A 25,976-nucleotide genomic window follows, 5' to 3' on the forward strand; every position below is an offset into this window, starting at 1 on the left:
ATCGTGATAATCTTGAGATTATCATGAGATGATGCCCTTTGATTTCCACTTCTAGTGCTGAATACTCGTGTACTGGTAAACTGAGAGAGGGGGGAAGATAGAGAGAAGGAGATGCAGATTGAGATGAAAAGAGTGGAAATTAAGTGATTTTGCTCTTTTTGTACTAAAAGAGGAATTTTTGTGTCGGGTCAGCGGGGTAGCCGAGCTCGGCGGGGTTAGCAGTGAAAGGGCAATCTCGCTAAAGCAGCTTTACTGTGTGTGTTAAGCACTCGTGACAATTACTGCCGAATCCTTCCCCTGTGCTCCCTCACCCCCTATCCCCTGCACAATCACAGCTATTCACCATCACTCCATAATGTGCTCACACTCCACCCTTCCCCTTTTAATTCTGTTCTTTTTTTTATCTCTTTTTATTTTGCTGGTAAAATTTGCCTTTGGTAATGTTTTTTACACCTTTCGCTCTTTGCTTTAACACTCATTATCTCTGGTTTGTTTTCAATATGCTTTATTAGGATGCCATAAGTGGAATAAGTGGAATCATCTTACAAAATGAACCAATCATGCGACCTCACACAATGCAACAGGAGAGGATAGCTACCACGCCAAGTGTTGCAAACTTGTAGAGACATTCCTTGGAAACCCTTGCTGTGTGATGGCGAGCATTATCCTGCTGAAAACTGCCATTTGAAAGTCCTGTCATAAGTAGAAGAGTCATATTACAAAATGAACCAATAATGCGACCCCACACAATGCAATAGGAGAGGATAGCTACCATGCCAAGACAGTGTTGCAAACTTGCAGAAACATTCCTGGAAAACATTTGCTATGTGTTGGTGAGCATTATCCTACTGAAAAATGCTATTTAAAAGTCCTTTCATAAGTGGAAGAGTCATATTACCAAATGAACCAATCATGCGACCCCACACAATGCAACAGGAGAGGATAGCTTTCACACCAAGTGTTGCAAACTTCTAAAGACATTCCTGGGAAACATTTGCTGTGTATTGTTGAGCATTATCCTGCTCAAAAATGTAATTTAAAAGTCCCCCAACCATCATCAGATCCCAAAAAGGACCTGGTTTCTTGTGTTTTAATTTTTAGTTTTTGGAATGTTGCTTTCAACATTTTTATAATGTTGGTATTAGTCTAGCAGGGAATGTTATGTGAAAAACATACTAATAACATGATGCACACATTTTTAGAGCATTCCTGAAATTATGTCTGTACAGGATAACCTTCCTGAAACCTTTGAAAACCTTTGAAAGCTCTGGAAAAAAAGAGAGACCATTAAAATGGAGTTTCTTTGATTTTACCAAATAGAAAACCTCTGGAATATAATCAAGAGGAAGATGGATGATCACAAGCCATCAAACCACCAAACTGAACTGCTTGAATTTTTGCACCAGGAGTAAAGCAGCATAAAGTTATCCAAAAGCAGTGTGTAAGACTGGTGGAGGAGAACATGATGCCAAGATGCATGAAAAAAAAACTGTGATTAAAAACCACCAGGGTTATTCCACCAAATATTGATTATTTCTGAACTCTCTGAACTTTATGAATATGAACTTCTTTTCTTTCTTTGCATTATTTGAGGACTGAAAGCTCTGCATCTTTTTTTTTTTTGTTGTTTCATCCATTTCTCATTTTCTGCAAATAAATGCTCTAAATTACAATATTTTTATTTGGAATAGCAATACCTATAATACCTTTTTCTCTCTCTGATTAACCAGGTACGTGTGATCATCACAGATGAGAACGACTGTGTTCCAGAGTTCCTGCAGTCAATTTACAGCAAAGACGGCGTCCCTGAGACAGTCACAACAGCAACGTCTCTTCTACAAGGTAACGCTTTGCTGATTGAATAACCAACTGAATTATCCAATGAACCAATGAAGCATTGATCTGTGGAGATTGATATGTGACCAGAACTCTAGTTTATGTTCCTGTGGGACACTGTGGGAATACACTAACCCAGTGGTTGTTTATAAGGTTCTCAAACCTGTGGAACAGTGTTCCTCCAGGAACAGGGCTCAGAACCACTGCAGAGCCTATGTTCTAAGTTCCGGTAGGTTCTATGAACTGCAGCGATCTCCTGTCTTCTTAAATTTTAAGCTTTGTAAAGTGTGTAAAAGGAAAACTCTTTATTATCTATTTTAGCAATCTGTGCAGCTTGATTTAGGGCATGTCAGTGTGTCTTTGCTGTCATAACCACGGCAAAAGTACACCTTATGCAGCTCGAAAAGTGCAAAAGGCATGTTCTAATTCTCTTAATTAATTTTTGTTTACTCCTACTCCTTACTTTTCATTTCAGGTCATCTTTCCCCTTACATTACTTTTACTTTTATACTTTAAATAGTTTTAAAAGCAGTACTTTTATACTTTTACTTATGTAAAAAGTTTGAGTTGATACTTCAACTTATACAGAAGTATTTTAAATCTCAGTATCTATACTTCTACTTGAGTAATGAATGTGACTAATTTTGAAACAAACCAATCAGATTTTCTCTTGCTCATCATTCACTTTAAGAGCCAGGTGCGTTCTGACTTTGGCAGGTTGCTATTTTAACGGCGCAGCTACTTGGACGTGTCCAACAAACACTTCTCAGCAGAGGAAACTGAGCTGCTCTTTTAAGCTCGTTCATGAGTGTCTGTGTGCATAACAAGTCGGGGTGTTTATGTGTTGAGGACGTGCCTGTGTTGACAATTCACTGCCAAGATAGCAATGAACATCTATTTCAGTTGACTCTACCTCATGAAGACACTGAGGTTAAAGTACCAAGAGTGTGCAGATCTGCCCTCAAAGATATATTATGTACTACTTAGAAGAATCTAAAGTATAAAACTGTTATATAATCTGGTTTCGGCATAGCTTTAATATAGTCTTCAATATTAAAATTACACTGTAAAAAATCATTAAAAGAAAGAAAACACACTAAATGAAAAGAGGTGTCCAAACTTTTGACTGCTTCTGTATATAAAGATAAATACAAGCAGACATTGCCTCACATCCCCGTGTGCAGCAAGGTGCAGTAAGGTGCTTTGTTTAGCACTGAGTTTAACAGCTCGTCTGAAGTGTTCCTCCACTGACATATCGCTTTCATGTCTCTAAATTGCGTATTGAAACTCTGAGCATATTCATTCAGTGCTGAAAGTGCTCTTATAACACACAGCGGAAAACACACGCCTGAGGCAATGAAGAGCTCCAAAAGAGCCTCATCGCCTGAGCTCAAACCGACACACTCACTAAACCAGGCAAGATAATACGCTCACCATATCTACTGTACCTATACGAGTAGTTTTTATACCATAGTTTTTAAAACTCAGATTTTTAATTACGATTTTCATGCGTCTCAGCATGCTCTCCTCCACCAGTCTTACACACTGCTTTTGGGTGACCTTATACCACTTCAGGTTCAAATATTCAAGGATTCTGATGCTTCGTTTGATGGCTTCTGATCATCCATCATCCTCTTACAATTCAATTTCAGAGGTTTTCAATGGGGTTTACAACTAGTTTTTGACACTCACTATAGGTGTGTAGCCACCCTCCAGGCTACCATAAGTGAATTATACTGTGGATCATATATTATGATGAATAGGGATGGGACTAAATCGGTGGAACACACAATACCCCCTTCCACAGGATGTTATGCCATGCAATCACATAAGCTGCCTCTTTCCAGATTGCATAGAACTTATAGAACTTATAGAACTTATAGTTAAAAAAAAAATGCTGGTTATTTATTTATTATGTCTTGGTATAATGTTTTTTTATTATTATTTATAGGTTTATAATGTTTAATTCCTTTAAAATGTTGACACTAAAAGAGAGACCTGCACAAAAATTCAATGTGTCTAGACCATAGTCTGCACAAAAATGGCCAATAAAAACCTTGAACCTTGAATATCGATAATTCAGTACTGTATATTAGGGGTGGGCGATATGGCCCTAAAATAATATCACGATATTTCATGGTATTAACGCGATAACGATACTCTTGGCGATATGACAAAAAAATAAAAAATACACTACCTCAACAAAACAAAACATACATTTTATTATTGTATACGATATGATACAGCACACCCCTAACTGAGATATTAAAAAAATACAAGAATTTTAGAAGAACAGAAGTCAATGATCCAGAATGTAATGATAATAATAATGCACTCCAAATATCTCCATAAATCCAGGATTAAAGTAAAGTAAAGTAAAGTGATACTGGACAAATATAATCTGTCCCTAGTAGATATTTAATTGTAAATGAGAAATGTGCGAATTTTTCTTTTGCTTAAACAGCAAAAAATAGGACCCTGATGTGATAATTAGGGGTGAGTGGCACGATATGTCAGGGTATAGTATCGTTCACAATATTCGAAAATGTTGGCGATATAATCGTGTACAATATGATATGGCACACCCCTACTGTATATTGTATAATTTTTGATTGCAATACATTATCTATTTGTTTTGTCAAATATATTTATTTAATATTTTTACTGAAGCATATGTGCTCTAAACTCTCTAAGACTCGCCCACCAATTCGACCAATTTGAAGTTTACACTTATGGACTCCTTAGTCCAGGTAGTGGTGCTATTCAAATGAATAGGGTAAACCTGTGGTGAACAATATTGGTTGATAAATTCTGTAAAACATGAATTCTGAAATGAATTCACCAGTAAATCCATAAATTCCTGGTATTTGCTTATTTTGGAGTATTTTATCCTCTTCAGTAACACAGATGCATTGTAGAGAGTGGTCTTGTATATATATATATATATATATATATATATATATATATATATATATATATACACTACCGTTCAAAAGTTTGGGGTCACATTGAAACGTCCTTATTTTTGAAGGAAAAGCACTGTACTTTTCAATGAAGATAACTTTAAACTAGTCCTAACTTTAAACAAATACACTCTGTACATTGCTAATGTGGTAAATGACTATTCTAGCTGCAAATGCCTGGTTTTGGTGCAATATCTACATAGGTGTATAGAGGCCCATTTCCAGCAACTATCACTCCAGTGTTCTAATGGTACAATGTGTTTGCTCATTGGCTCAGACGGCTAATTGATGATTAGAAAACCCTTGTGCAATCATGTTCACACACCTGAAAACAGTCTAGCTCATTACAGAAGCTACAAAACTGACCTTCCTTTGAGCAGATTGAGTTTCTGCAGCATCACATTTGTGGGGTCAATTAAACGCTCAAAATGGCCAGAAAAAGAGAACTTTCATCTGAAACTCGACAGTCTATTCTTGTTCTTAGAAATGAAGGCTATTCCATGCGAGAAATTGCTAAGAAATTGAAGATTTCCTACAACGGTGTGTACTACTCCCTTCAGAGGACAGCACAAACAGGCTCTAACCAGAGTAGAAAAAGAAGTGGGAGGCCGCGTTGCACAACTAAGCAAGAAGATAAGTACATTAGAGTCTCTAGTTTGAGAAACAGACGCCTCACAGGTCCCCAACTGGCATCTTCATTAAATAGTACCCGCAAAACACCAGTGTCAACATCTACAGTGAAGAGGCGGCTGCGGGATTTTGGGCTTCAGGGCAAAGTGGCAAAGAAAAAGCCATATCTGAGACTGGCAAATAAAAGAAAAAGATTAAGATGGTGTAGTGGGTGGGGAGCGGTAGCTCTCCAGCCCAGAAGGTTGTAGAATCCAAGTGCAGAGCAGTAGATCTCAAAGCAGGTAAACCCAAGAAAAAAAAGGGGAAATAATAATAATAATAATAATAATAATAAATAATCGTTAATACATAAATTAATAGGATATACAATTATATAATAATATTATATGTATATATGTATATAAGTTCTTATTAAACCCCTCTCCACACGGGGATCGAACCCAGGCTGTCGCGGTCGCAGCCCAGTGCTCTAACCGCTACACCAGCGAGCGGATTGGGACGCGACCGCTTTAATCGCCCTTTAAAGAGCCTCCGCCGAAAGGGGTGGAGCAACGAAAACGGGCGGAGAGTGAAAACGGGTGGAAAACAAACCTCGCGCCGAGCGTGAGTGAAAGAGAGGGGGAGAAAACGTAAACTAGGATCGCTGAGGAAGTGCAGCTACCTCTTATAAAACGAGGTGAAGGAGTAACTGAACAAAAGAGCTTCCAAAGAAAACAAAACTGAACTGAGGTGCTTGTGGATTAAACGCTGCTCCACCAGAGAGGAGAGGAACAGCGAGGGGAGAGAAAAGGTGAGCACACCGCGTGCCTCGCGGGCTGCCACACACACACACACACAAACAAACACAGACTCAGAGAACAAGAGGAGAGCGGTGGAGCACACAGCTCTACACAGCCACACCAAACTCGAGACGGAAATAAAGGATAGAAGCAGAAGGGAAATGAGAGCCGGAGCTCAGAGAAAAATCGGGCATAGATTCGCTCTCATGAGCTTCAAAGATCCAGCGCCGAGTGGCTGGCTGATTGGCGCTGGCCTGGCGCGCCCTCCGATGCCCCGGAGGATGCCTCGATCGGGCACCAGCCCTTACAGATGGGCAAAAGAACACAGATATTGGACAGAGGAAGACTGGAAAAAAGTGTTGTGGACGGATGAATCCAAGTTTGAGGTGTTTGGATCACAAAGAAGAACGTTTGTGAGACGCAGAACAAATGAAAAGATGCTGGAAGAATGCCTGACGCCATCTGTTAAGCATGGTGGAGGTAATGTGATGGTCTGGGGTTGCTTTGGTGCTGGTAAGGTGGGAGATTTGTACAGGGTAAAATGGATTCTGAATAAGGAAGGCTATCACTCCATTTTGCAACGCCATGCCATACCCAGTGGACAGCGCCTGATCGGAGCCAATTTCGTCCTACAACAGGACAATGACCCTAAACACACCTCCAAATTGTGCAAGAACTATTTACAGCAGAAGCAGGCAGCTGGTATTCTATTGGTAATGGAGTGGCCAGCGCAGTCACCAGATCTGAACCCCATTGAGCTGTTGTAGGAGCAGCTTGACCGTATGGTACGCCAGAAGTGCCCATCCAACCAATCCAACTTGTGGGAGCTGCTTCTAGAAGCGTGGGGTGCAATTTCTCCAGCTTACCTCACCTAATTAACAGCTAGAATGCCAAAGGTGTGCAATGCTGTAATTGCTGCAAATGGAGGATTCTTTGATGAAAGCAAAGTTTGATGTAAAAACAATGTTATTTCAAATACAAATCATTATTTCTAACCTTGTCAATGTCTTGACTCTATTTTCTATTCATTTCACAACGTATGGTGGTGAATAAGTGTGACTTTTCATGGAAAACACAAAATTGTTTGAGTGACCCCAAACTTTTAAACGGTAGTGTATATATATACACAGTACAGGCCAACAGTTTGGACACACCTTCTCTTTTTCAATGCGTTTTCTTTATATTCATGACTGTTTCCATTGTAGATTCTCACTGAAGGCATCAAAACTATGAATGAACACATGTAGAGTTTTATGTACTTAACAAAAAAAGTTAAAATAACTTAAAACATGTTTTTTATTCTAGTTTCTTCAAAATAGGCACCTTTTGCTCTGATTACTGCTTTGCACACTCTTGGCATCATTCTCTCAATAAGCTTATCTCAAAGAGGTGGCCACCTGAAATGAAACGTTTTCCAACAGTCTTGAAGGAAGGAGTTCCCAGAGGTGTTTATTAGCACTTGTTGCTCCTTTGCCTTCTTCACTCTGTGCTCCAGCTCACCCCAAACCTGGATCTGGATTGGGTTCAGGTCCGGTGACTGTGGAGGTTCAGCTCATTTTTTGTTAAAGACATAAAACTCCACATGTGTTCATTCATAGTTTTGATATATTGTGATATCATCATATATATTGTAGCTACAACAATAGCAACTCCAAGACGATGAATAACAGGTTGTAGTTGTATATTCGAGCTACCGAGAACCCTGTTCCTGCAAACGTTAAAAATAATTAACAGGGAAGAAAGCAGGCAGATCGGCGAGAGTTGAGCGGCGGCGGTACAGCAGGTGTCCTGGCAGGGCTCAGCAGGTGCGGGTGAAGCTGCATCTGTGAGCACGGTGTTTGGGCTTCCTGGTAATTATCCACAGCGCTGGAGAAGTCCCGCACACTTCGATTAAAGACAGTCAGTGCAGCGGAGCGTGGCGTGTTACTTTTACGGCTGATTTTCATCCTGAGGATATTAGTCAAACACCTGTAATGAAGAGGAGCAGGAAGCTGCAGGAGAAGCATCTGCAGAAATGATCTGCCCAGAATCCTGCTGATAAACCGGCAGATCTGAGGATGAGTCGCTTACGTAACTTTAATATTATGGATTTTACGCTGGTATGTAGGATATTAGGAGCTTTAAATATATGAACACGTGAGCATTTGTGCAGCCCACGTTTTCATGCATGTTTATTCCATTTCTATTTTCGTACAGTACCAGTCAAACCTTATTTCCCCAATCTCCTGTAATTAATCTATAAAGTCTGACCCATTTAGAAAAGTGTTTCACGCTACATAGAAAGAAACCAGACCATGGTTCAGTTGATCCATACCAAGAATAACACTTTTGGTCAGACCAAATTTTGGTTCTTTGGTCCAGACCATGGTTTATGGTCCCTGTTAGTTTAATGAGGACCAAACAAAAAAAAAAAAGTCTGGTTTATTCTGACTGCTTTTTTAGGGATCGCCAGAAATCCCACCTTCAGTGTGTAGTCAATCCCCTGGCTACTATAAGTAAACATGTAGATCATATATTATGTTAAATAGTTGTGAGACATAATATTGATATTGCGATATATCATATTATTGGCACTTTTGATACATTATTTTGGGAACTACCAGGAAATCAGCACTCTGTGATCTCAGTAATTGTCAGGGTGGGTGCAGGGAGGACGAGGAGGCGGACGCAAATGTAAACAAACAGGGATTTATTAACGAAACAAATACAAAATAAACATGGAATAAACTGAAAACAGGACTGGGAAACTCGGGAAAACATGGAACACTGACAGACGTTAAACGTACAAGGATCGACACCGGGGAAATGGAACACGGACCTTAAATAGAGGTGCACACACACAGGGAACAGGAAACACCTGGGACGAAGGGGCGGAGCTACAAAGGAACACAGGTGAGTGGAAAAACACTGGAGAGAAACACAGACCTAAGAATAACACAGACATACGAAGCAGACAGACCAAGGACCTGACAGTAATTGTTTTTTTTTTGCTTATTTAGGAGTATTTTATCCTCTTTAGTAGCACAGATGCTGTGAAGTACTGTAGAAAATTGTCTTGCAATATATTGAGTATCGCAGAATCACAGAATCATGATATCATCATTATCGTAGGTAATGTATCGTGTAGGGCTGCAGATACAGATTATTTTAGTAATCGAGTACTCTACTAAAAAATCTATTCGATTAATCGAATAATCGGATAAAACATATTTGCTTGCCTAAATTGCAATTAAAAATACACAAGAGAAAATTAGAAATTTCACTTAATGATGAATGGCCAGTTGGTTTAATTTTTAAATTCACAACACACATTGGGATGGATGTATGTTGTGAATTTGGATGGGGATGTTTTCGTAAATATATCAGGACCTGTGGAAAAATTGTGACAATAAAAGTATTAAAAATGTTTTTTTTTATGTTTATTTACATTTTACACTACTCAGATTTAATTAATTGACATAACTAAGACTAAATGACATAATACGGTAAGGTCATGGCCAGTAACTTTAGCTTAGCTAACTTTAACATGTGTTTATTTATAAACTCCACAGCGCTGAGTTTACTGATTACATAAAGCCTGTATTAAGTCTAGAACTTACTGTAGAACTGAACTCTGTTGTAATAAACTAACCAAACACATTAGACAGTATTCCTAATAATCTGCACTTCACAGCGCTGTCGTTATTATGTTATTAAGGTACATTATTGTTAATCTCATTGATTTATTAATGTTAAATTTAAATTTATCTGCCCACCGCTTCAAAAACCTCCGCCTCCTCCACTTCCTGCTTCCTGTTCGTGGGCGACGTAACGCTAAGAGCGCTGTTTCACATTAAAAGTCAGCGCTAAATTCCGTGCTGTGCGTTTTAAAATGAATTAAATGATTCCTCGAGGCACAGAAAATTAATCAATCAATGTTTTTAATCAAGTATTGCGCTAATTAAGCAATAGAACACGAGAGGAAGTGTGTTATCACGAATAACATCACGGCTGTGATTCGGTCGTAGGCACAAGCCGAAGGCGAGTACTGTAGATCATCACAGCCGTGATGTTATTCCTGATAACACACGACCTCGAGTGTTCTATTGCTTTTGTACAACAGTTTGTTTTATACAAAATGAATAAAGAAAATAAATTAAAGAATGAATGAATTCAGAATGAATATGATTTAATATGGACGGTGCCTTCCGCCATAAAGTAGTTCCACAACAACTGTAACAGAACTGAAACTTAACTACAAAACAGTGTATGGTTCATACAGACTAACCCCACGAAAGTTAGCCTGAAAGCAAAATTGTGAATAAGTGAAGATGGTAACGTTAGGAGCGTGAAATAACGCTGATACTCTCCTCTCCTGCTCCGTGGAGTCGTCTTCAGGTGAACGCTGCGCATTTTAGCGCATTTCTGCTCTGTTTTGCTGGGTGGTCTTAGTGGTTTTAGCTAGCCGGCTGGACTGTGGTTAGGTTAGCGTAGCTTGCTTTAGCTCAGCATTAACTTAGCTTAGCCTAGCCTGGCTGGTTAAGTTACCGTTCTGGCAATCAGACGGCATTAGCAAGCGTGCCGTGGTTGAGCGCTAGCCTGTGCTAAGCTAACGCTGCTGCTGCTGCTGATGGTGCTGCTGGAGGTGATGATTTAAAACTGTCCTGTGTGTATAAATACGCCGTTAATCTGCAACGCTTCGGCGGAGTGATACAAGTTTAGTGTGAGAAGGCCGTGATGTTATCACAATTATCATCACGGCTAGAACACTTCTCAACCAATCAGATTGTGAGGTTCGGAACTAACTGTTGTATAAAATTGTATTGTATCATGAGGCCCTGTGATTCACACTCATATCAACAACCCACGGTCATGTGCTTTATGCTTTATTAGGGACCAGATGGGATTCCTTTAAGGCAGTGGTTCTTAAGCTTGTCCACAGGGACCCCCCAAGATGGTTTAAATTGTGTCTCCATACTTCAGTGCACAATGGGACACAGCAAAATGTAGGTTAGCATGAAGCCCCAGAGGCGTATTCTGTACATTTTGTGGCATTTCAGCTGCTGTTATTTATTTATTTATCTATTTATTTATTTTTATTTTCGGAGCTGTTTTATGGTAGTGTGTTATTCAGGAGTAAGCACTGAGATTAGAGACCTGTCTGTGGGATTAGTGTGCTGGAAACAGGAGGACCTGAGTGAACACAGCCAGTCTGACAAGCGCACATTATTGTGTCAGGATCTGGAGAACATTATAAACATCCTGAGGGAGTTCAGCTCTGCAGGATTACATACACCTGCAATTGCACTCAGAATGACTGAGAGAAGACCTTATTTAACTAAGAATATGATCAGTTTCCCAGATTTTTTTATTATTTAAAGGTATATGCTTGAGTTAAATCAACATTTTTGTTTTATTCTATAAACTACAGACATTTCTCCCAAATTCCAAACAAAATATTGTCATTTAGAGCATTTATATGCAGAAAATTTGAAATATATAATGGTCAAAATAATCAGCTCAAGAAACAAAATAATAACATTTTATTAAATCAATATTTAGTGGTATAAGTGATAGATTTTTAATCACAGCTTTTATGCATCTTGACATCGTGTTCTCCTCCACCAGTCTTACACACTGCTTTTGGGTGACAATATTCCACTCCTGGTGCAAAACTTCAAGCAGTTCAACTTTGTTTAATGGCTTGTGATCACCCATCTTCCTCCTGATTATATTCCAGAGGTTTTTAATGGAGTTTTCCAATAATATCAGACACTTACCTTCAGTGTGTGGTCATTCCCCCAGGCTACCATAGGTAAGCATGTAAATTATATATTACGATGAAGAGGGGTGGGATATTGATAATATTGATTTTGTGATATATGTTGTTTTCTTTTGCGATATATTATTGATACAAGATGACAAATATATGAATAGACTTGCCCCCTCAGAAAATTTACTTTACAGTTACAGTTGCAGTTTACAGTTATGGACTCTTTAGTCCAGGTGGTGATGCTAATCGAATGCATAGGCTAAACCTGGGGTGAACAATATTGTTTGTTAAATTCTTTAAAACTGACACTATAATGACACCACTGAGTCCATAATTCCTGTTTTTGCTTATTTAGAAGTATTTTATTCTCTTCAGTAACACAGAAAGCGTGAAGTATCGTAGACATTTGTCTTGTGATATATCGTATTGCATACAGTATTTTGATATCATCTTTATAGTGGGCAATGTATCATGATAATATCATATTGTGAGATGCCCTGATGGTCAGCCAACTTAACCCTTTTAAACAGCTTAAGGTTACAAACTCATTTTTGATACTCACCTTTAGTGTGTAGTCATTCCCCTAGGCTACCATAGGTAAAATTGTTGATCATATAATATGATAAATTGGGGTGGGACATAATATAATTTTTTTTATATATATATTGTTTATTTTTTGTTTGTGATACGTTGTGAATATTTGACGTTAAATATACTGTATTTATATATGTTTATTTAAACATAGAAGCTCTAAACTCCCTCAAAACAATCACAATAGTGTGATATTATAACATATAATATTATTATTGGGCAATGTATCGTGATATGGTATTGTGAAATGCCCTGTGAGTCCCAAACCTAATGGTCAGTCAGCTTAACCTAATCTTAACCATCTTTATATAAAAAATTCAGCATGAAAAAGGCTTAAATAAATAGTGTTTAATAAAGAACTATTTGAGAATCATTTATAAGGGAGCAGAGGAAGGAAACTGTCACTGCTCTTAGGTTGGCTGTAATTAATAAATGTGACACAGCCGGGTTTTAGAAATCGAGTAAGGAGTAGTGGTGTAGAGAAATTGATTTCCTCCCTCAGAGAGAGGACTAGTGTGGACTGAATACAGTTGCAACAGCAGGATATTAAAAATCGTCTTTGTGTCACAGGATTCAAGTGCCGTATTCATACCGCACACGTGTGATATCATCTTCTGTGAACGTGGGAGGCTTATAGACTAGGTAGATATCTTTACTCCAGTGATATTGGTTATTTTACACAAGGTTTTGGGAGCAATTTCTGTTTTGTATTATTAGCTGGACTTTTAGGCCTGTCAACATAACTGTTTTGTTTTGTTTGGGCGATGTATTGTTCTAAAAATAAATGCAGAAATCGATATTATTTAATTTTAAGATCATTTTGTGCCACTGATATGATGATAAGTATGATGGCATGAATATGCATTTACACTATGTTAAAAGAGCAATTCAGTTTTACCAATTAAGAATAGTCAGACTTTGGAATTGGAACATTATCATTTAAAAAAAACAAAAAAAAACATTGGGCAATAAGCAACATTAGAGTCAGCAAAAAATCTTTATCTATATATAGCACTCTTATTTAATAATGGGTGTGTTTTTTGGTGTAACGTAAAATAAACCAGTCAGTGTTTTACTTGGTGAATTGCTATTTTAATGGTGCAGTATGTGTTTTAAGTGTTGGTGTATGCACAGCGCATACTCCATCAGCAGCCAAAGTCTGAGAGAGAGTGTACAGTAGATCATGCTGTTTCTTTTGGGGTGGGTACAGTAGGTGCTGCGCTCTCCCCTTGTCACTTCCATTGTGATACTGGTTGGTACAGGCGTGTTTTAGCTGATGTGATGTGTTGCTCTTCTTTAATGTTTCACTACTTTATTTATAGTTTTAGTTTTTGCAGGGGGTGGTTGCAAATATGTGAGCTATGTGAAATATGTGAGAACCATTTGCATGTTGATTAGTTAAGGCAAGAAGAAGAAGTTTAATATTGAAAAAAACAATTCTTGTAACAATTAGATCTTCAAACTTTAAAACGGATAAATTTGACCGGTAACATAACATGAGGGTTAAATGCAGCCACTATATTCACACAATAATACTAAATCCGCCTTTAATGCTGCCGCTATATAATACTCTTTCCACCTTAAAAGCTGCTACTATATTCACGCAATAATACTAATTTCACCTTAAATGCTGCTGCTATATAAAACTAATTCCACCTTTAATGCTGCTACTATATAATACTATTTCCACCTTAAATGCTGCCACTACATTAACACAATTATTCTAGTTCCATTATAAATGCTGCCACTATATTCACACTATAATACTAATTCTACCTTAAATGCTGCTGCTATATAATACTAATTCCACCTTAAATGCTGCTGCTATATAATATTATTTCCACCTTAAATGCTGCCACTTCATTAACACAATTATTCTAGTTCCATTTTAAATGCTGCCACTACATTTACACTATAATACTAATTCCACCTTAAATGCTGCTGCTATGTAATACTAATTCCACCTTAAATGCTGCTGCTATATAATATTATTTCCACCTTAAATGCTGCCACTACATTAACACAATTATTCTATTTCCATTATAAATGCTGCCACTATATTCACACAATAATACTAATTCCACCTTAAATGCTGCTGCTATATAATACTATTTCCACCTTAAATGCTGCCACTACATTAACACAATTATTCTAGTTCCATTATAAATGCTGCCACTATATTCACACTATAATACTAATTCCACCTTAAATGCTGCTGCTATATAATACTAATTACACCTTTAATGCTGCTGCTATATAATACTATTTCCACCTTAAATGCTGCCACTTCATTAACACAATTATTCTAGTTCCATTTTAAATGCTGCCTCTACATTTACACTATAATACTAATTCCACCTTAAATGCTGCTGCTATATAATATTATTTCCACCTTAAATGCTGCCACTACATTAACACAATTATTCTATTTCCATTATAAATGCTGCCACTATATTCACACAATAATACTAATTCCACCTTAAATGCTGCTGCTATATAATACTAATGCCACCTTAAATTCTGCTACTATGTTCGCACAATAATACTAATTCCAACTTAAATGTTGCTGCTATATAATACTGATTCCACCTTAAATTCAGATACTATATTCATACAATAATACTGTTCTTTAGTCTTCAGTGTTTCAGTAATACTACAGACCCTAGATTCAGTGGAAACGCTCCCAGCGACAGAGTAATCTCTACACAGCGATGATCTGAGAATGGCGTCGGATGTCCGTGTTTGGGGGGGAAATTGATTGGTGGGTGAAAAATGGTGCAGTTTGGAATCCCAGGTGCAGTGTAATCTTATTAGGCCCCGAGTGCAGAATCCCTCACGGACATCGGAATTGTAGATTAAGGCGTGTAGTACAAGCCGGGCAGAGCGTCGGATGCATTAGGGAGCACACAATGGCATTTAGAGTGCCAAACAGCAGCCCTGCCCCCTTAATCCTGCCAGTTAGACGAGGTGATCAATAAAAGAGACGATTTGATCGTGTTATGCTTTGTGGGCTGATGCAGATCACTGAAGAGGCGGGTGATGGATGGGAAGGCTCTGATTTGTCAGGTGTCGAGCAAACTGGCTCATAATACACCAAAAGCACATCAGGAAATAATATATTGCTGAGGGCTGGACAATAATTTTATATCAGTATTTCAATAACAGTGATTTTGCATTAAGCTGGTAACTACAGACAGAGCTGTGAAGGAGAAAAGTGAAAAATCAACATATACTGATAGTTTTGTACTGTCTAGAACTTGTTTAAAGTTCTTAAAATACACCAATACACTGTTTTCTACCTTCGTTTCTCCCTAAATGCTGCCACTGTGGTCACACAACTACACTAGTACCACCTTAAATGCTGCTGCTATATGCAACCATGCTAGTTCCACCTTAAATTATGCCAATGTATTCAAACAATAATTCTAGTTTCACCTTAAATTCTGAAGCTATATTATCATAATCACACTAGTTCCACCTTAGATTCTGCCACAGTATTCACACAATAATGATTTCTACCTTAAATGCTGCCACTTTATTCATATAATGAGTTCCACCTTAAATTTTACCACTGTATTCACACAATAATACTAGTTTCATCTTTCTTCTGCAGCTACAGTCCCATACTCACAGCAATTCCACCTTAAATTATGTCACTATATTCATACAGTAATGAGTTCCCCCTTAAATGTTGCCTCTATATTTAATACATTATGCTAATAATATAAAATGTTCCTGCTATATTCACAGAATAATACTAGTTCTGCCTTAAATACTGCCACTATAATAATACTATAATATGAGTTCCACCTTAAATTATGTCGCTATATCAAACACATTATGCTAATGTCGTAAAAGCTGCCCTTATATTTATGCAACCCCACTAGTTCACTAGTCCACCTTAAATGCTCCCTCTATATTCACACAATAATAATAATAATTTTACCTTGAAAGCTACATTTAAATGATCCCTCTATATTTACAAAATAATGCTAGTTCCACCTTAAATGAAGCTGCTATATTAACACAATCACACTAGTTTTACTGTATAATCTGTCACTATATTGACACAATAATAGTAGTTTACCTTAAATGCTTCCAGTATATTCTCATATAATCACACAAACACAACATTAAAAAATATTTAAGGTACCACAAAACTGCAAGCTGGCTTTCTTTTATTCTATTCCACCTACAGGAGCTACAGCCCTTGTAGACTCTTAAGTTCCACCTTAAATAGTCAAGAAATTTAATTTCAAGCGCTATAACTTCTTTTCTTACTCTTATAGTTATTCCACCTTAAATTCTACATCTGCTTGATTGTACAAGATAAATTGGTGCACGGCCCTTTAAGAGAAGGGCGTTCCCTGTTAATAGACAGTAATTAGTGAGAGTTCTCAGCCAATCACAGCACTGCAGTAATTAAGCAGCGGTGGGGACGCTTGAGTAGCTAATTGCTGCAGTGTTGAGCTGCTGCTGTAAGGACTGTATGGAGTTGCTGTTTAACGCTGTTGCTGTTTGTGACAAAATTAAAGTAAGTTTGTTTGTTTATATTGTAATTATTTGGAGTAATGTTGTGTAATGTTGTTTACTTAAAGCATATTTGTCTCTGTATGTAGACATAAACAAATATATACTGGTAAAACCTAGAAAAGTTGTGCTCTGTCCTTTTTATCTTATAACAAACAATAGTTCCACCTTAAATGCTACGGCTATATTTCACATGATAACAAACACTAGTTTCTTACTTAAATACTGCCGCTATGTTTTACACGATAGCAAACACTAGTTCCACCTTAAATGCTGCCGATATATTTACACTATAACAATCGCTAGTTCCACCTTAAATGCTGCCGCTATAGTTACACTATAACAAAAACTATTTCCACCTTAAATGCTGCCGCTATATTTACACTATAACAATCGCTAGTTCCACCTTAAATGCTGCCGCTATATTTACACTATAACAAAAACTATTTCCACCTTAAATGCTGCCGCTATGTTTACACTATAACAATCGCTAGTTCTACCTTAAATGCTGCCGCTATATTTACACTATAACAATCGCTAGTTCCTCCTTAAATGCTGCAGGCTATATTTAACTTACACAATAACAAACACTAGTCCCACCTTAAATGCTACCGCTATTTTCACTTAACCACACTAGTTTCACCTTAAATGTTGCCGCTATAATTACACTATAACAATCACTAATTCCACCTTAAATGTGTCCGCTATATTTCACACAGTAACAAACACTAGTTCCTCCTTACATGCTGCAGACTATATTTACACAATAACAAACACTAGTTCCACCTTAAATGCTGCAGGCTATATTTACACAATAACAACCCTAGTTTCACCTTAAATACTGCTGCTATATTTCATGCTATAATAAACGTTGGTTCAACCTTAAATGCTGCCGCTATATTCACACAATAACAAACATTAGTTCCACCTTAAATGCTGCCACTAAGTTAACACAATTACACTAGTTTAACCTTAAATGCTTCTGCGATAGTTACACGATAACAAACACTAGTTCCACCTTAAATGCTGCCACTATGTTCACACAATTACAGTTTAACCTTAAATGCTGCTGCTATAGTTACAGGATAACAAACACTAGTTCCACCTTAAATGCTGCTTCAATTTTAATCAACCACACTTGTTATACCTTAAATGCTATGTTATACCTTGTATATTTACAAGTTAACAAACTCTAGTTTCAGTGAAATTAGTATTATTGTGCAATTTAAGGTGGAACTAGTGTGGTTGTGTAAAAACAGAGGCAGTGTTTAAGGTGGAACTAGTGTTTTTTGTTGTGTGACTATAGCATCAGAATTCAAGGTGGAATTGGTGTGGTTGTGTGAGTATAACGGCAGCAATTAATATGAAACTAGCGTTTGTCATTGTGTGACTATAGCTGCAGCATTTAAGGTGGAATAAGTGTGTTTGTGTGAGTACAGTGGTAGCAATTTGTATTAAACTGTTTAATTTGTGCCTACAGCGGCCGCATTTAAGGTAAACACATCAGGGCTCAACTTAATCAATACAATAAATAATACTTGCTCCACCTTAAATTATGCCACTATGCTCTCATATGCATAATCACACTACATTTCCTTTGATATTTTAGTCTTATTTCCACCTTAAACAGTGTCTCCGTCTCCATCATAGTTCTTCAGGGCAGATAGTATTAATACTATTAATAAAAATGTGTTTGGATGTTTGTGTTTATTTGGGTACATGTATGTGGGTTTTTTTTATGAATATTTTTGTGGATATATATAAATATGTGTGTATTGGTGCGTGTTTGTATATTAGTGTGTATATATTAGTGTGTGTATATTTGTGTGTTTGTGTATTTGAGGGTGTGTGTGTTTGTGAGTGGGTATATGTGTTTGTGTGTGTATACATGAGGGTGTGTGTGTTTTTGAGTTAATAAGTGGGTGTTTGTGTGTATATATGAGGGTGTTTGTGTATTTTTGAGTTAATAAGTGGGTGTTTGTGTGTATATATGAGGGTGTTTGTGTATTTTTAAGTTAATAAGTGGGTGTTTGTGTGTATATATGAGGGTGTGTGTATTTTTGAGTTAATAAGTGGGTGTTTGTGTGTATATATGAGGGTGTTTGTGTATTTTTAAGTTAATAAGTGGGTGTTTGTGTGTATATATGAGGGTGTTTGTGTATTTTTTGTGTGTATATATGTGTGTATATATTTGTGTATATATTTGAGGATGTTTGTGCTGAGCGGCTCTGTTTAATGACGGGCGTTAACTCCGTCTAACCTTTTATGCCACGCAGTTGTAAATAAAGCAGCGTGTCTGAAGCACATAATCTATCAAATGAAATTCAGCAGAAATAGCTCTTTCATTTAGTGCAGAATCAGGAAAACTAGCCGCCCGATCCTGAAGCGTTTAACTCCTGTTTTTTCTCCCCTGCTTTCTTTTTTTTAAGTGTTGATTCAGTAAGCGAGTGCTGTGTGTGCAGCTTCTGCTGCTGGGTGCTATGTAAAAAAGGCCCGTGGCTTATTTGCGCTCCTCCATACTTGTCAGATGCGATGAAGCTCACTGCTCCAGACCTTTTGATTGCACGTCAGATTCAGTTTAAAATAAGCGAATCTCGGTTAAACAGGTGACAGACGCACACAGCCCATCTATTTCCACCAGCGAGCTGAAATATACATTGATCCTGTTAGCTAATATGTTCCTCAGAAATCCCCAAACCTGAGATTTCCTCACCTGCTCACTTCCATCCATCCACCCATCCATCCGCCCACCTCACCTCCCCTCACCTCATTTGTCCTCTTTTGCTCTTTACCTCATGACTTTTCTCTTTCCAGCTCTTTTAACTGTTGAATCTTCTAAATGCTTTTGGTTTTATCTCTTCTATAATCTTCTGAAACTTTTAAAGTTCTTGACTCCTCTCTTTTCATCTTATCTTTAATCTTCTCAACTCTTCTCTTTTCATCTCCGCTCTTTTAATCTCTTCTGGAATATTTTTGTGTCTGTTGTTTTTATGACTACTTCTTTTAATCTTTTAGCTCTTCTCTCTTTCCATCACCCCAAAACTTCTCAACTCCTCACCTTTCAGCTTTTCTGGATTCTTATCCTTTTTAGCTCTTTTTTTTAAATCTTGAAATTCTTGATTCCTCTCAATCTTTTTCTATAATCTTCTCAACTCTTCTCTGTATCTCTAATTTTTTAATCTCTTCTGGAATCTTCTTGCTTCTATTTTTTATGGCTTCTTCTTTTAATCTTTTAGCTCTTCTCTTTCCATCTCCCCAAAACTTCTCAACTCTTCTCCTTTCAGCTCTTCTCGTCTCTTCTCCTTTTTTCAGCTCTTCTTTTCCTTTCAACTGTTCTCCTTTCAGCTCTTCTCGACTCTTCTTCTTTTTTCAGCTCTTCTTTTCCTTTCAACTGTTCTCCTTTCAGCTCTTCTCGACTCTTCTTCTTTTTTCAGCTCTTCTCAATTCTTTTCCTTTCAACTCTTCCCGTTTCAGCTCTTCTCGACTCTTCTCCTTTCAGCTCTTCTCGACTCTTCTTCTTTTTTCAGCTCTTCTCAATTCTTTTCCTTTCAACTCTTCTCCTTTCAGCTCTTCTCGACTCTTCTTCTTTTTTCAGCTCTTCTCAATTCTTTTCCTTTCAACTCTTCCCCTTTTAGCTCTTCTCGACTCTTCTCCTTTCAGCTCTTCTCGACTCTTCTCCTTTCAGCTCTTCTCGACTCTTCCCCTTTTCAGCTCTTCTCGACTCTTCTCCTTTTAGCATTTCTCGACCCTTCTTTTTTGACCTCTTCCTGATCCTTCTCCTTTTAGCTCTTCTTGACTCTTCTCCTTTAAGTTCTTCTCGACTCTCTCTTTCTCAAATCCTCTTGACTTTTCTCAGGGTAACCTCTTCTTAAATCTTTCTGCTCTTCTTTTTTCAGCTTTTATTTTTACTCATGTCCTATTCTCATCTTTTGTCTTTTGTTTTCAGCTCTTTTTGATTTTTTTTTACTTGAATCTTGTGAAAATTTCTGTTCTGAGTCTCTTTCTATCACGTCTAAAATCTTTTGTTTTTTACTTTTCTTTTTTTAATTTACTTGTTTACTCTCTTCTGGAATCACTTCTTTCTTTACAACTCTTTTCTTTTTATTGTTTCTTCTTATTCAATCTCCTCTCAAAGCTTCTCCACTCTTCTTCTTTCTATTATTCTCAAATCTTCAGTCTTCTTTCCATTGATTCTCAAAACTTCTCAACTCTTTTCATTGTTTTTCAAATCTTTTTTTTTTTTTTTATCCAGGCAGAGGCTCCTGCACAGATAAAATGGTTTACTGTCTTAATGATTAGATAATGTATCTCGATATGACAAAAAATATTGATTACTAAAAAGTTATAGTTTATTAAATTTGACACACTTGCAGTGAAGTTAATTCTTTCTGTCTTTCTCTTTTTCCGTAGTTTCGGCCAGCGACTGTGATTCGGAGCAGAATGCTGATATCACCTACTACACCCTGAGCTCCGACTTCATCATCTCCCCTCACGGCACCATCTTCCCCGCCGGCCCGCTGGACTACGAGCGACCCAATCACCTGTATGAATTCGTGGTGATGGCGGTGGATAAGGGTGAGGTTCCCCGCACCGGCACCGCCACGGTACGCCTGCGGATGGCCAACGTTAACGACGAGCCGCCGGAGTTCTCCCAGCCTGTGTGAGTCCAATCCTCCATAATCTTTTGCAATCTGCTGTCAGATTAGTTCATTTCATATATATTTTTTCCACGAAGCATGAGCTGCAGTAGTGCTGCTGGGGTTTTTAAACATCTCTGTGTTACTGTAGGACTGAGAATAGACCAAGAACAGGGTGAAAGGAGAAGAAGAATATAAAAGTATACAGAGAAACAGATACACCAATACAGTCTACAATTATGAGATCCCTTCAGTTTTTAGAATCAGTTTCTCTGATTTTGTTATTTATAGGTTTATGTTTGAGTAAAATGAACATTGTTGTTTTATTCTATAAACTACAGACAACATTTCTCCCAAATTCCAAATAAAAATATTCTAATTTAGAGCATTTATTTACAGAAAATGAGAAAAAGCTGAAATAACAAAAAGATGCAGAACTTTCAGACCTCAAATAATGTGAAAAAAAGTTCATATTCTTAAAGTTTTCAGAAAAAGTTCAGAAATCAATATTTGGTTGGTTTGGAATAAGTCTGGTTTTAATCACAGTTTTTATGCATCTTGGCATCATGTTCTCCTCCACCAGTCTTACACACTGCTTTTGGATAACTTTATGCTGCTTTACTCCTGGTGTAAAAATTCAAGCAGTTCAGTTTGGTGGTTTGATGGCTTGTGATCATCCATCTTCCTCTTGATTATATTCCAGAGGATTTCAATTTGGTAAAATCAAAGAAACTCATCATTTTTTCCCAGTGAAACTGATGTAATAATGCTATGCTTAAGCTCTCTATACTAATCATATGTAGCCTTTTTTATATATTTAACCAGCGCCATATGTAATTATTCAATTAGAGGAGTAATAATAGTAATAGTAATAGATGTAATTGACTCCACAGGGTGAAAGGTAGAACAGAATTGGCTTCAGAGAGACTTGGGCAGCTGTGTTTACAGGGAGTTGCTGTAAATTGGCAGGCTGATTGAACTCGGAGATGCAGTATATGCTATAAATGCAATGAGTCACATGCTAATACATCTTTACCTTTACTTTCCCAGTCCCTAGTAGGAAATTCCAACTGGAACACCCCCATAAGTCAGATTTTTTACTTGGACAGGTTGGGAGAGCCTCACAAACCCTGTGTTGCAAAATCCAATATGGCCGCCATACATATCAACAGTAGTAAAATAAGTATTATTATACAGTTTATCATCAGTTCTGTACATACAACTTATATAGTGCCCTTCCCCACACCAAAGGAAAGTACAAATACTTTTTGTACCTAGTTAAGTAGAAATATTGGTTATCTATACTTTACTAGAGTAAATATTTTACATTTTCTCACAATTAACTGAACTTTCTACTTCTTACATTTAAAAAAAAAAGCTTCTTTAATATATTTACATTGTAGCTACTAAAATGCATTCATTTATAATCAGCATATATGCAGCTGAAACGCTGGGGGACAGCCTAGTGCATCCCAAATTATATTATCAACATTAACATTTTTATATAACATTATAGACATGATTTTTAGAAAAACAATGTTTTGGGGCGCGGAGATAGTTAAGACCCAGATATCAAATATACTCCTTTTATTTGAACTAAACTGCTGATAATGTGCAGTTTTAATATGATATATTAGCCAGATAATGCTAATTAGCACAGCTATGAACAAACGCTATCTCTGTTGCTGCTCCATGCTGTTTACACACTATATGTGGTATGTGCTGTGTTCACTACTTGTGGCTGCATTGTTAAAGCAGCTTGAAACGCAAAAACTTCTTGCTTTATTTATATTTAGTCTTTTTCCAATGCCAGAAAGCTCTGATCAGTCAGAGGAGACTGTGTGCTCGCGTGGTTCATTGGTGTGTATTTTGGTGCATTTAGGTTTGTGCCTGTGTGAAACCAAACCAAACAGAGGGAGAAACGCTCCAAATAAACAAACTCATCAACTGATCCGGACCATAGAAACTAGGGCTGCATGATATATCGTTTGAGCATCGTCATCGCGATGCGCGCACGCTTAAAGACGTCATGTTACAATGGTTTGATTCTTGACAAAAGAAGTAGACACACAGTGCTGTCTCTGTGTCTGTGTGAGTGACAGGCTGCTGCTGCCTGAGAAGCGCGAGGGGGAGGGGGAGGGGGAGCCACATGACCTCCATCCACATGGTTGGGCACATGTGGAAAGCTGTGCATCTCAGTCCAGCACAGATATTTCCAGTTATAGCTGAATTCACACTTTTAATCCCAGAAAAAACATATTATAACTCTTAATTACCTTTTAAAAAAGACATTTAAATGCCTTTTTAAAGGGCTGATTACTGTTGTTTTGCTGTTTTCCTCGGGTTTTCCAGCGCATGAGTGGGGCCGTGGCTGGTGACATCATGGTGATGCCCTGCATTATTTAATATTGTGATTATATATCATCGAAAATAGAACATTTGCAATGTAACTTTTTCCAATATTGTGGAGACCCAATATAAATCAACTACAGGTGTGAAAACACCCTCAGAGTAAAAGGTTTACTTTAATAGGTCAACTTATACAGAAGTTTTTTTTTTTATTTTTTTACCCTAGTATCTCTATCTTGTAATTCTTTCTAATTCTTTCATAACTGACAACATTCGCTGCCAGTGATGCTCTACAACTGTTGCATCCATGAATTTGATGAGGCTGCCAGCTCCCCCAGTCCCCTGAATACACAGCAGCCTGGCTCGGAGCCTCTGATTCTGCTAAAACACAAAACCAGAAATCCGGTTGACCTCGGGAGAGCTCGGCGGCCTCCGGCGTCGCCACGGTTTACTCCGTATCAGCCTGGCACGCTGCTCCTCGGGCCGGGTCCTCCAGCCCGCAGCTCGTGGCTTTGTTGTGCCGAGTTTCGGCGCTGCTCCGGTTTTCTCCCTCTTGTCGGAGCGGCCGTGGCCTTTGGCTCTTTTAATTGGCCGATTTTCTGCCGTCGTGCTCGCCGGAGCAGCGAGGCGGGTTCAGTCAGCCATGCGTTCAGCCGTGGAGAGAGAGAGGGAGAGGGCGAGGGCGAGCGGGCAATGGAGTGAGAGAGAGAGAGAGAGAGAGAGAGGGATAGAGCAAAAAGAGAAAGAGAGAGAGAGAAACTATTGTGTTCATATTGATCTGCTATATTTGCATCTGACTGTCTAGTTGTCAGTCATCTCAAATGTATGTCATGCTTTTGTTGTGCCGTGGTTTACGTGGGTACCTTTAGATGTTGGGTTGCCGTTCGTCTTGTTAAATAGAGAATCATTCCTTTATTTGGCATTTAAATGTGATTTGTTCTGTGTTTCTGTAAATGTAAAATACACTAAATGACACTAAGGATTTTTTCCCAGACAATATAAAATAAATGTTTGGGAAAAATTCCACCAGCTAAAATACTTATTTTTCTGGAAGCCCTTCATGTGAAGAAAATGATTTAAGCTTGTGATGCTCAAGTCACGAGCATCGTCAATGCCATAAAATATAAAATATAAATGTAAAATAGCCAGTATGTTTCTGATATGGCAAAAAACACAAACAAACAAACAAAAGTATTTATTCAAATTTCTATTGTGGTTTAATTTTTTTGTTTAGTTAAGATGTTGAACTTCTTTTAAAGAAAAAAAAAAAGAAAAAAAATATTATTTTGCCATTTACAGAACAAATTATACTGATGGAATAACAGTTGAAAGATAAATAAGTATATAAATAAATTTAAGAGACAATTAGTATACATATACTTCAATTAAATTTTATTTATATAGCGCTTTTTACAACAAAGGTTGTCACAAAGCCGCTTTACAGGAAAAACAGGTCCACGCCTCTTATGAGCAGCACCACAGAGATGCTGATTTTATGGTGACACAGTGGCAAGGAAAAACTCCCTTTAAGAGGAAGAAACCTTGGAAGGAACCAAGACTCAGTCCGAGGAACCCATCCTACTCGGGTCGACCCGCTCAGTACAAACAAACAACAAACAACAAACAAATAACAGAACAAAACAGTACAGAGAATTAATGTGAACTATGGCTAATATAACAGGTACTAATTTATGAATATAAGAATGTGATGGGCACAAACTATAGAGCTATGGCTAATACAGAAACAGATACTGAGTGTGTTAATGTTAATTAGAAGATTGAGAGTGTGTCTGAGTGTGTTGGGGAGCTTTATAAAAGAACGCTCTTCCTCCTGCATAGTTTTTTCTAATACGCGGGACTAATAACAGGCCAGCGTCTTGGGAGCGGAGTGAACGCGGCGGATTGTAAG

The 25,976-nt window shown here is 37.7% G+C and overlaps 1 protein-coding gene across 1 annotated transcript in view; it reads left to right on the forward strand.

The window, feature by feature from the left end:
* Nucleotides 1-25,976, forward strand: part of si:ch211-186j3.6 (neural-cadherin) — a 488,562-nt gene that overhangs the window by 181,058 nt on the left and 281,528 nt on the right. Inside the window, exons 5-6 of the mRNA XM_049470897.1 lie at nucleotides 1,731-1,842; nucleotides 21,492-21,741. Coding sequence (XP_049326854.1) covers nucleotides 1,731-1,842; nucleotides 21,492-21,741 — 362 coding nt within the window. The remainder of the gene's footprint in view (nucleotides 1-1,730; nucleotides 1,843-21,491; nucleotides 21,742-25,976) is intronic.

The sequence above is a fragment of the Astyanax mexicanus genome, chromosome 23 (assembly GCF_023375975.1).
Source record: "Astyanax mexicanus isolate ESR-SI-001 chromosome 23, AstMex3_surface, whole genome shotgun sequence".
NCBI classification, from domain to species: domain Eukaryota; kingdom Metazoa; phylum Chordata; class Actinopteri; order Characiformes; family Acestrorhamphidae; genus Astyanax; species Astyanax mexicanus.